Source organism: Ruditapes philippinarum, unplaced genomic scaffold (assembly GCF_026571515.1).
Source record: "Ruditapes philippinarum isolate M1 unplaced genomic scaffold, ASM2657151v2 ctg8363_1_1_1_1, whole genome shotgun sequence".
NCBI lineage: Eukaryota > Metazoa > Mollusca > Bivalvia > Venerida > Veneridae > Ruditapes > Ruditapes philippinarum.
In genome coordinates this window covers 16,020-29,206 of record NW_026853367.1, presented here as the reverse complement: position 1 = coordinate 29,206, position 13,187 = coordinate 16,020, and the positions used below count along the sequence as shown (strand labels likewise).

Here is a 13,187-nt window from a genome sequence, read left to right as displayed (position 1 = left end):
AAAGCATCAAAATAGCAGCGGAAATAATTTTGATTATTTATACATTTGTTTGTTTAAGGATTGCTTTTGATCTCTTGTTTACTATTGTTTTGAAAACAATCCCTTACAATCCTTTACCCTGTTTTACAGTTTGTTCATTGCCATAGTGAATTGTGTTCCAAAAACTGAAAAATAATTAAGTTATTTACATAATTGTGAAAATTTATTAGCTTTTAGTATCATTTTGAATTTTGAAGGATTGATTTTTTTTTCTAAAAGATGTTAATTCTGTTTATGAAAGTTTCTCAAATTAACTCTATGTTTCATAGAATTATATAATAAGGTATATAAATGCATACTCACTGTTCTTATTTAGCTCTTCTGTTGCAAAGAAATAGTCGAGCTATTACGGTGATTGTTGTTGTGCTAAACCTTTAATATACCCTGTGATTCCAACACTTAAAAAGGTATCAACAAAAAAACTTTCTAATCATGACAAAATACAGATGTTACACAAAGGGCCTTAATTCTAGAAGGGATATTTTCCAATTTTCAAATAAGAACAAAATTGCTAAGTAAGTAAAATATTATCAAAACTATGAACAATATCAATGTCACACTTAAAATATTGATTATTATGACAATGCACATTTGTAAGGCAAGGGACATTATTCTGAATACAATATTTTTTAGGAGTTTTGTCCCTTTTAAGGGTAAATACTTATATAAATTGGTTGTTGATATATGTAGTTGTTGCGGTGGCTGAGCTGTACTCTAGAAAATTCAATGCGGCTTACTGCTGTGATCCGGAGTGAAAATTACCAACACCACCACAATGAAATTGTTGTATTTTACAAACGAGGGTCATCACGCCATGTAGTGCTCTTGTTAATTTCTTTCTCATGATATGTCACTGATGCCCTAAGTGATAATGATTGAGCCGCGTCACGACAAAACCAACATAGTGGGTTTGTGACCAGTATGGATCCAGACCAGCCTGTGCATCCGCGCAGTCTGATCAGGATCCATGCTATACGCTTACCAACTCTATTACAAGTTGAGAAACTGATAGCGAACAGCTTGGATCCTGATCAAACTGTGCAGATGCGCAGACTGGTCTTGACTCATTCTGGTCGCAAACGCACAATGTTGGTTTTGTCATGATGCAGCTCATATTTTCTAAATGCTAACATATTGAGTATCTGAAGTTGGCATTAACACCTTTGCAAATAATAAAAGCCATACATAAATGGCATTTCCTCTAAAACTAGAAAATGTGACATGAATGTCAAAGATTTAACGTCACATAGCACTAAATCTTTTAAAGCATTAAATGTTTGTAACTCTGGTGCGGGTTGGAATATTTTGGCTGTCAACTTGTGTTTTAGATACTGCAAGAATTGGCATCTGTGGTCTTTGTCCTTTAAAAGTTAGTAAATCACTGAAATTATGACATAAACAGTGAGGATTTAATTCAAATCCAAAACAAAGTATAATTAAGAGTGTGTGTGATTGTGGTTTCAAAAATGTTAAGGTACCGGTAGTTTTAATTCAATATAGGATCTCTTGATGTGTGACAGATTATTGGCCTCATGATAATAAAACACATATGAGGTGCATGCTAGGAGCCTAATATTCTTTTCAGGAAAGCTAGCCAATATTTATTCCAAGCCATGACAAAAAAATAAATAATAAAAAAAATATAATGAAGAAAAACATTAGAACTTAGAAGTTATTATCCTTGATTATATTTTTCACAAGAACCTCAAAAATTATTTCCTCAAGAATAATAATGATTTTGCTGTAGTTGCCTTTCTGATACAAAAAGTATCAAGTTTTAGGCAGATAAAACAGTATCAAAAAATTTGTGTCTGATTTCTTAATGTGATCATTTTCTTAATATCTTATTCATTTTTTAGAATATTCATTTTTTTTGAAGAAATGTGTTCTGGAAACTGTTGTGGGCCTTTAAAGATGTTTCATGTTGTTTTACCAGATATTTAATGGTTTTTTTGTTTCTATTTTTAGAAGATTATGAGGATATGGGCAGGAAGGAACTGTTGCAGTGTGTCACACAATTAGAAAAGGTAATGTTTATTTGATATCAATTTCGCTACAATGATAGATTGATAATTTTATACAATTCATTTGTTACAAATATTATTTAATTTCATTATACTGTATCAACGGATATTTCCGCATGTCGAAAAGTTAACAAATTAAAAAATCCAGACATTTCATGTGAGGAAATTTAAGAGAATTGTGCACGGGTAGAATTTAATGACAGGTTGGTTTATATTATACTAGAGAAAATATTAGCAATTTTCGTCAATTTTATGAAATTCGCCAATATTTTCGTATTGTTTACCTAACTACTCATACAATATTAAGTTTGAGACTTTTCAATTTCATTATTTTTGTTTCATTATTTTTGACATAAATATGAAATAATTGTGTTATGATTGGTATAGTGATAGATGAATTGTTTTACAAGGTGTATTTAGTTTAGAAAATATTGAATTTTATTTCACACCTTGTAAAATGTAATCATTGACAATGAACTTCCAGGGTTTGCATCATGTGATCTCCCAACACAAATCATTATTTAATCCAGTCTTATTAGTTAAACTCCATTTTATGTTTGACAGTCCATATCATATCACTATTGTACTCCATCCAGTCTCATTTTAGCAGTCCAAAATTCATATCAAATCATTACTGAACTCAGTCTAGCCTCATTTTCATTTTCAGAGTAAAAAAATCCATATCAAATCCTTTTTGTATGTAAAATAACAAATTTCTGTCAAAAGGTAAAAATTTTAAAAGCTTTAAAAAAAGGCTGTAACTTTTGTTGAGTACAATACTGATTTTATTGGACTTACCTTGTCCATTATATTTAAGTTTTATTCATGTATTTAATTCTGCTATTAATTAATTGTATAATATTTTATTCAGAGATTAATAATTAATTGAATGTATAATATTTGATTCAGAGATTAATAATAAATTGTATATTAATTTTGGTTCAAAGATTTTTACGAATTGTATAATATTTGACTGAGAGTTTAATTAATTGTATAATATTTGGTTCAGAGATTTTTTACAAATTGTATGATATTTGGTTGAGAGATTAATTAATTGTATAATATTTGGTTCAGAGATTTTTTTACAAATGGTATAATATTTGGTTCAGAGATTAATTGTATAATAGTTGGTTCAGCGATTAGTTAATTGTAAAGGGGCCTCTGTGGCCGAGTGGTTAAGGTCGCTGACTTGAGATCACAGGTCCCTCACTGCTGTAGGTTCGATCCTCACTCGGGTTGAAATCTTTCATGTGAAGAAGCCATCCAGCTAGCTTACGGAAGGTCGGTGGTTCTACCCAGGTGCCCGCTCGTGCCTGAAATAATGCCCGGAGGGGCACCTGGGGTCTTCCTCCACCAATAAAAGCTGGGAAAAAAACGACGAAAAATCTCAGCGGGACGCTCTAGGAGGGCCCGACTTGAGTGTATGGTCGCCCATATGGGCTCTCTGGCGGCGACCTTAAATAAACTCATTAAAAAAAAAAAAAAAAAAAAAAGTTAATTGTATATTAATATTTGGTTCAGAGATAAATTAATTGTATAATATTTGGTTCAGAGATAAATTAATTGTATAATTTTTAGTTCAGAGATAAATTAATTGTATAATATTTGGTTCAGAGATAAATTAATTGTATAATATTTAGTTCAGAGATAAATTAATTGTATAATATTTGGTTCAGAGATAAGTTAATTGTATATTAATATTTGGTTGTATTTTATTTGAAACAGAGATTAGAGAAATCAGAGAGACATATGGATGGCTCTTCTATTATATCATATGAAAGCAAGGCAAACCATGTTCAAGGTATGATATTGTGTACTTTTGATTATTGTTATATAATACCTTGATGGAATGGAATGTGATTAGTTTTTGCCACCAGCATAGATCCAGGCCTGCATCATGACTAGGTTCTATACTTCCCCTTGTGGCTGAGGGGTTGCCTAACAGGTTGAGTCATCAGAGTTTCAGCAATCGTCTAACCCTGTGTGATCGTAAGAGGCGACTAAATTGGTTTGAATAACTTGAGTCTGTGCATCTCTTAGCTCCAGCAGGTGTAGTTGGTCAAAGGTTGTAACACCCGAGGTTTGCCAAAATCATCTTTCCTGTTTTGGCACCATATGAGCTAAACAGTGTTGGTGTAACATAAATCCAAACAAAACAAAAGAAAGAAACAAAAGGTTCTATACTGTCGACTGACTAACCCTAAATTTTTATCATGATAACCCTAACATTGATAATGGAAGTTCCAAAACTGAAAACTAGTCAAGACCATTTGAGCCGTGTCATGACAAAACCAACAAAGTGCGTTTGCGACCAGCATGGATCCAGACCAGCCTGCGCATCCGCGCAGTCTGATCAGGATCCATGCTGTTCGCTTACAAACCCTATTACAAGTAGAGAAACTGATAGCGAGCAGCATGGATCCTGATCAGACTGCGCGGATGCGCAGGCTGGTCTGGATCCATGCTGGTCACAAACCCACTATGTTGGTTTTGTCATGACACGGCTCATTTTAGAAATTCTGCAGGTTAAGGGTTAAAAATGTTTGATTGAAAACAGTCATAACAAAGATGATTTAAAAGATCAACAAAGAAGCAAAAGAAATGTGTTGTATTGAATCTGGAAATCAACTTTATGGATTGGATAGAGAGAAAACTAAGACTGAGGGTGAAATAAAGCATAAGAGAATACTTTGTATCATTGCAATTTTTGTCGTAATATTTGATATGCATTTATCATTTTATCATATGATATTTTAAAGCAAATAAAAAATGTTTTAAAACTGCAAAGCAAATAAAAAAAATAATGTTGAAATAAAAACTGCAAAATCATGATCAGCACATTATAAAATGACATCAGTTATTGTCAGTTATTTACATGTTTTGGTGATACCATGGAAACACTAGCACCTATTATACTAAATTATCAATTTCTTTATTTAAATAAAGGATAAACTGTTTATCAGTCTGTTTTCCAATGAGTCATCTTGTCCCCTAACTAGGCTGTCTACGCATGTTGTCTTTTTCTACAATACAAGATTGATTCTCTTAGAATATTTTAATTGTTTGTTACTAGCATTATGTTGCCATGCATCCTTGAAAATGACTTTTTACTCCTCGGCCCTTGATGCAAAAGTTAGGACTATTTGAATGTCATTTTTTTTTCTGCAAAATGGGATGGTGCCAAACCATAACTGCCTATCATAACTGAAATAACATTTTTATGTGGTGATTTATTTGCAAGTGTGTAATTGAATGTATGTTGTATTTGTTATAAATGATAAATCTTGTGCCAAAAGATTAACATATGGCTTATCAGGGACATTTAATTTTAAAAACACCTGGCTGAAATATTATTATGGTCATATTATTGAAAGTTTTACATTAAATTCACAAGGATACCTTTGAAGATAAACATATTAAAACCTTTCAGACATGTTGCTTAAAAATGGACACCAAAAATGGAAGTTTTTGAGAAATAAATGTAAAACCATTTCTGGGGCATGATGGGCCTTTAAGTGATAAAAATGATATTTGTTAATGTATACATGTACATTGCTATGTGAGTTCAGTCTTCAGTCCTATTTTTGTATGAAGTAATTTATTTTATTTTAAATACCAATTACAATGTACTGTAAAATCTGTTTGAGGAAGCAATAAAAAATAATATTTTTACCGAGAGTAACAGTTTGACCCTTTGAACATGCTCATATCAGGTCATGCTGGTTTTATTAAATAGAAAAATACAGACTGAGTACTACATGTAGCTAGCATTTACAAACAGTGGTTGTGTTTTGGGGTGAGGGAGGGGATGGTTAGTGGGGGAGGGAGATTGGCTTAAACACAGGTTTTACTGTAAAAAAATTAAGCACCGATAATTGTTTCAGCAATTTTTGCCATTTTTAGCTCGACTATTCGATAAGAATAAGTAGAGCTATTGAAGTCACCGAGCGTTGGCGTCGGTGTCAGCGTCTGCGTCGGCGTAACCACTTATGTTAAAGTTTTTGTAAGAGTTCAAATATTTTCAAAGTCCATTGACATATGGCTTTGAAACTTTGCACACTTGTTCACCATCATGACCCCAACCTGTAGACAGGAGGAGGTAACTCTATCAAGCATTTTGACAGAATTATGCCCCTTTTTCGACTTAGAATTTACGTTAAAGTTTTTGTAATAGTTCAAATACTTTCAAAGTCCATTGACATATGGCTTTGAAACTTTGCACACTTGTTCACCATCATGACCCCAACCTGTAGACAGGAGGAGGGAACTGTATCAAGCATTTTGACAGAATTATGCCCCTTTTTCGACTTAGAATTTACGTTAAAGTTTTTGTAATACCTCAAATATTTTCAAAGTCCATGGACATATGGCTTTGAAACTTTGCACACTTGTTCACCATCATGACCCCAACCTGTAAACTGGAGGAGGTAACTGTATCAAGCATGTGGTTTTTACTATCAAGCACTAAGAATAGTCGAGCGTTGCTGTCCTACCGACAGCTCTTGTTCTATTATTTTCTAGCATTCTTCTGATATAAGAATTTCACATTTTGTTTTTTATTTGCTTATATTAGACAAACATAAATCACTTCACAGAAACATGACAGTGAGTCCTTACCATTTATAATGCTCTTTTTATACAACCTTTTTAGACTTATTAAATATAGGTATAACGAAATGACCCCCAGTCCTGTGTAACATATTTTATGTTACAATGTATTACAACAGGTAAAGTGGCATTGGATGGAAGTCTTGAAGACAGATTAGACCAGCTAGACAAACGTGAATCAGAGTTACTTGAACTGTTAGAGAAGAAAAATGACAAAATTAAACAGCTTACTGCAGAGAAAAATAGATGGAAGAAACGTTGTGAGGAAATGGAGTATGTTGTATTGATACTTACTTAATTATATTGAATTTGCTTGTTACTATAAATAATAACATCACTTGTTACTATAAATAGTAACACAATTCAATTATTTCAACTGATAATGTGTGTCACAGGACCTATTATGTGATTACCTAATATGTGGTATTTAAAGTTAAGATATTTTCTGTATTGGTGAAATTCATGGGATTGTTAATAAGATTCTTACTTAGGTCAAATCCTTTCCCTCATATAACACCATTTTAGCATTTATAATGTATAAGTCCTTGAAAAGCAAGACTTAGGAGAAATTGAATATAATCCCAGTTTTTGCAAAATTTTGTTTTGTGTATACAGAAAAGTTAAGTTAAGCTTAAATAGTATGACATAACCAAATATTGATGTTTCTTTTATTGTAGGAAAATGGTAGGTTCAGGAACGGCAGACTATGATTATAGAATGGACGAAAGAACAGAAAAAGGGTCCAGATCAAGGTATTTATAATGCTCAGCTTCATTTTTAGCTTGCCAGTTTGGAAAAAAAGAATTCTAGCTGTTATGAACCCTGCATCATTGAAATCAATGGCATAATGCAAAAACTTAATTGTAGTCCATTATTCATACATTTAAGTATAAATTTAAGTATGATTTACAGTCGACTCCGGTTATAACGAACTCAATGGGACATTAAAATATCGTTCGTTATATCCGAAGTTCGCTAAAAGCGAAATAGCAGCAACTTGCTGACTTGTTTGGATGGGAAAATTTGCCGTGAAAAAGCCATACTCTTCACTGGTTACCAATGTAACCGGTATTAACTTCAGCGGTTATTTAATGCGATGCATTTTATTGAGCAATATATCATGTACATGGTACAAGTTTTTATTCATGTATTAATTGTCTATAAAGTTCTTACCATTTGTTTTCTTTGTTTATTTTCGTTTGGTAAATATTGCAAACAAAATAAATTGATTTATTGGCAATAATCGGGTATTTACAGCAATCAACTGAGGGTGTGAAATACAAATTGTCCGTAACAAGTAGGAAATTATATTGTGAGAACATTTTATCAAAATCTTTATTCCCTGAAGCCATAACTAACCTGTACAATCATTCGATTGTTTAATTATCGGATAGCGTTATTCATGTACTGATCCTAATCGAGCGCATCCCGATATTTCAAGTATAACAGATTGTTAAAACCGAGGAAATTTAAATGTTTTCCGTCATTTGTGGCTTAAAAAATGGTTCGTTATAGCCGAAAATTCGTTATAAGCGAGTACGTATTAAGCGATGTGATTTAATATAAAATAAAGAAGGAATCGGCCGGGGATGTCAGATTTAGTTCGCTATTAACGATAATTCGTTATAAGCGAGTTCGTTATAAGTGGAGTCGACTGTATATAAACACTTGGTATACTTGCTTATCTTGACATGGTTCAGTTGTAAGACAAGGGGAATTATACTGAAAGCTATATATTTGGAGTTATGCCCCTTTATAACTGAGAATTTTTGGTTGTTGTCTTCAAATTTGGTTATTGATATTTGTTGCCCTTAACAGATGATAATTAACACTGCATGGGGTGCTCTTGTTATTAAGTAATAAACTTAAATATTTTTAGTAATTAAGTTAAAGAGTCAATCTAGGATAAGAATAAGAAAATGGCTGGATGTGTTTGCTAAGCCTATGACATGTCAGTTTTCATAGTATGTAAATTTTGTTAATGTTGTATTTTCAACAGTTCATATGGTAAGTATAAGCGTTTTTTTTATGTTTTTGCTAGGAAAGCACCAAGGTCGCATCAAATAATTATATTCATGAGTTTTGACCTCCTCTCCATTTCTAAACTCCTGTTGTCTCTTGAAGAACATTTTCATGAATGTTCAGGACCTGTGTTTCTAAATCAAATATGTCTGTATATTTTACAGTAGACCGCCAAGTGCTCGAACAACCAGTACACGAGGTCAGAGGCCAACTAGTGCGCGTTCTGACGACCGACCGCCTACAGCAAGAGATCGGACACCCAGAGGGCGCCCTGACCGTCCAGACAGTGGAAGATCAGAAAAACGGCCTCCGAGTGCTAAGAGAAGACCATCACTGGAGAGTAGCGTGTCTGTTGCAAGACGACAGAAGATTCGAGACTTCCAGGAAAATCGTTCAGCTAAAACAATACAGAGACACTGGAAGTCACATAGGCAAGATCAACAGGTACAAATTCTAATCACATGTTTATATTGTTGTTGTATAAGTCATCTCTGATAATAGAAAACAAGTTGATAGTGCCATGTCCTAGGTGCTATACATGTTAAAAGTTAAATGTTTTTGCTCAAAATATTTACGTATAAAGTTTGCTGGGTACATTCATATTTTATTTGGATAAGCAATTTAAAACATTTTAAGTGCAACTGACCTTGGTAGGATAGTCTGCTGTCTTACAACACCAACCTGTTTAATCAATTCCTAAATTTTCAGTGCCTTTTTGAATATACACTACTGTTGGTTCTGTACAGGTGATTATAAATACAAGTAAAAAAATAAACTGTTTAATATGAACTATTAAGCCATGCAATTATTGGATTTCAAAGTTTTGATGTTTTACCATCACCACTTCAGTTTAGAGTCAATCTTCATTATCATTTATATCTGATCTTTGACCTTTTACAGCTGGCTGCTTAATTTGAACATTTTTATAATAAAATTCTTTTTAACCTTAAACCTGGAACTGATGGTGATTGGCCTTGCCACCAGTATAGAGCCAGGCCAGCCTGCACATACTTGTAGTCTGACCAGGCTCTATGCTGTTTGCAGCTCATATTTTGTATTTTAATACACAAATCATTTAAACTGTTTCAAATCAGGGTAAATCAGTTAAACAAATGCAGGTTAAGAATAATTTATATTAAGTTATTTATAATTGAAAGAAAGGCAAGTTAGTTATGCAGATATAATGGGTTAAAGTTTACTTAATTATCAGTACATCTTGATTGTCACTTTTCCAAAAGATTTGTAGAAAAAGTTTTAGGCAGAAATGGGAGTATCTCCTTTCTTTCTCAAAAAAAATTGTAAAAATTCTTTGGGGAAGAAAATGATCAGTTTTATAATTATGAAACCAATGGAATGTTTTGTGTTGTATATACATGTACATGTATATTGTCATGTATATTGTCATTAGATTAGAAATAATATACTATATACATGTATTTTTCTAAAACATTTAGATAGAGAATGTTGTTATCTCACATTTATATCACACAATATTATATTTTAATACTCCAAAACATGGATTGATAGGTTTAATAGCATATTGTTGTTACTAGTCATTTTGAGAAAATAATTAATACAGATAAATTATTTGTTAAAATTAATTCAACGCCTTTCCTAAGTAAACATTACAAAGAGATTTTTGAAATTCTAAATTTTGATAGATATTAAAGGCACTTTAAGTGTCAGAAACAAGTGCAAATGTATATATTTTCTTCTCTAAAAAGGCAAACATGGGTTTTAGAGCAGTTTAAATAATGCATTAAAAGCTTGTCAGATGACTATACTTGATAATAAAGATAGCGCTGCATGTGAAATTTACTTGTCATAAAGTTAGCAGTTGTATTTTGATTTCAACACAAAGTACTAAATAAAAGAGCACTTAAGAGCAAAAAAAGAAACAAGGATATTTCAGCTAATATATGACCAATGAGTAACTTTCTGCAAACTTGTCATGTTGAAAAATAAAAATGATATCATTTTTAGAGCTTAATAGGCCTTTAAAATGTACAAATCAATATTTGTTACTTTTTGATGAAGTTTAAAGGGTTATGAAGATTTTAAGAATTAAATAAGATACACAGTTCCCTTGAAAGTGATGATAAGATATTTTGTACAGGAGCTGATTAATATTAAAGGAACTCCACTGAGGTCCAAAAGCCTAAAAACATAAAATTTGAATTTGTTACATAGATCAACATGGGCACTTTAACAGAAAAATATGTAAAAAAAACATTTAAGAAATATACTCAGAAATAAATTTAAAATTGCATTTAATTTTGTCCTTTTCTAAGAACAACTTAAGTGAAAAGCATTGCAACACTTTTCACCTTTAGGTAATTTTTCCCAATTTGAACATTTTTGTTGGAAAAACAGAGTGATCAAATAAACCAAAATATTGCACACAGGCTATTTTTCTTGACCTACATCAAGTGAAACATTAATCTTCAAAATAAAATATTTTCATTCCCATCACGTCAAAAAACCTCAGTGGAGTCCCTTTAGTACAAATTTAAGACAATAATTGCACATACACAATACTTCATCAATGTTAAAAGAGAGGCTAACCAGATCATCATTTATATTCCTCTTTAATTTTCTTTTTCAACAAAGAAAAAACTAAATGATGCTGAAAAGGAGCAGAACAGAACAGAGGTAAAAAGTCAAGCAGTTCAAAATAAGGAAAATGTTCAGCTTTCCTTGGGTCAATCTCATTCATTTGATCCAACAAAACGTAACATTTTAAGCCAATCTTTAGTGCAGCCCCTGAGGTCAGAAATGCCTGATGGTTTCAGTCCACAAAAGGGCGTGTCTCCATTGAGACATACACTGAAGCCAGAGCATTCGTACAACAAAGTTCCGCAGAATCAGTTTTCCGGAAATTTAAGTTCCACCTTGCCTAGCTCCGCCAAGCCTGAAATAACCAGTGACAAACTGCCGAGTAATCAACATTTGACTACATTGATGGAAAAGTCATTGGAATCGGGCAGGGGAAAAAATAAGGATTTAAAACGGGAAGTTGTGGCTGATGTTACTGTTGATAAAGCAAAGAAAAAGTTTAATGGAAAGGAAGGGGTAGTAGAAGATGAAGAGGGCCTTGAGCTTGGAGACACTGTAAATACATGCACTGTTTGGTTGCTATGGATACATAGATTAAGGTTGTTTAGGTCTAAAGTGTGCTTCTACCATTGCACAAATAGGAAGCACATTTTCTTATTCTCTGGTTTGGTTATATGTCAGAAAAGCACTATAATAGTCATATGGGGAGAGTTTGAGGTTTTTCTGGATGTCTGAAGAACTTGTGCCAACCCAATGTTTATTTCTATATTTTATAAACTAAGGTCAGGGAAGGACTAAGAGAAACCACACATCACCATGTAATAGGTTAAGATAATTTATTAAAGTCAACTAGTTTCAATCATAATAATGATAAATTGGGCAGATTAAATATGATAGGAATATAATATATGATGATTAAGAATAATTTGTCCGGCATTCATTTATTTTTGGCCTGAATAGTTGATTGCCCTTACTCTTTCATGATCATTTCTATAATATTTTCTTATAACATATATCTTTTTATAACACAAATAGTGATCATTCAAAATGAAAGGGACTTTCTCTGTCAAAATGTGCACAGATAAATACAAAATTAGTTCAGTGTTAAAAAGGTGTATGGTTTATGTTGATAACAATGATTATATGATATTATGTACAGTCAACATCACTAATTTCGCATCATCGCTTATTTCATGGTAATGGCTTATTTCCATGTGACCAGTGATAATTTTGGTCAAAATTGACCCATTTTAGTTGTGCACTTGAAAACAAAAAAAAGTTTTTGTGCAAAATATTTTAAATCTGTTGATTTTAAAGTAAAACAGAATAACATTTTACTCATTTCTGCGAAAAGGCATAATAGTAAATATTAAAATTTGTGCGTACATCTGAAACTATCATCATTTTCCAAATGTTTTTGTTTGTTAGATGTAATGATAATTTGATGATTTAAAAAAGAGCAATATAACATTTAGTAATTTTTAAACAAAACATGAAAAAAAAAACTAGAGTGTAACACATTTTTATGCGATTTAAATAATGACATAATGTATTCAAAATGGCCAACCTATGGTCTACATCTGGCCAATTAAATCTGGTTTGGATTGAATATGTTGTTGTTTCCTTGTGTCATACAGCAGAACATACAATGCACTTAAATGTTTACAGTTGATTACAATTTTTTGTACCGTAAATTTGTTGTTTTCCTTCGTGTTTCAAATCATTAAGTACCGTAAAGTAAGAGGAGCGCAGTATATATTATAATGAAAGCAGGCATTATTTTCGTTATAAAGTTGAATTAAAACTCCACCTTAACTTTCTTATTGGTTTTAAAAATGGGTTCTTTTTTGCCATAAATGGTCACTCTTAAAAAAATGTTTTGATATTCTTTTTTTTCCTAGAAACAACATTATTTATAGCCTGCACATAGATTTATAG

The 13,187-nt window shown here is 32.1% G+C and overlaps 1 protein-coding gene across 1 annotated transcript in view; it reads left to right on the top strand.

Moving 5' to 3' along the window:
* The window catches only part of LOC132736650 (IQ domain-containing protein E-like), a 47,348-nt gene that overhangs the window by 24,439 nt on the left and 9,722 nt on the right, over positions 1-13,187 (top strand). The window contains exons 13-17 of the mRNA XM_060723831.1: positions 2,008-2,066; positions 3,789-3,864; positions 6,791-6,944; positions 7,349-7,423; positions 8,858-9,137. Coding sequence (XP_060579814.1) covers positions 2,008-2,066; positions 3,789-3,864; positions 6,791-6,944; positions 7,349-7,423; positions 8,858-9,137 — 644 coding nt within the window. The remainder of the gene's footprint in view (positions 1-2,007; positions 2,067-3,788; positions 3,865-6,790; positions 6,945-7,348; positions 7,424-8,857; positions 9,138-13,187) is intronic.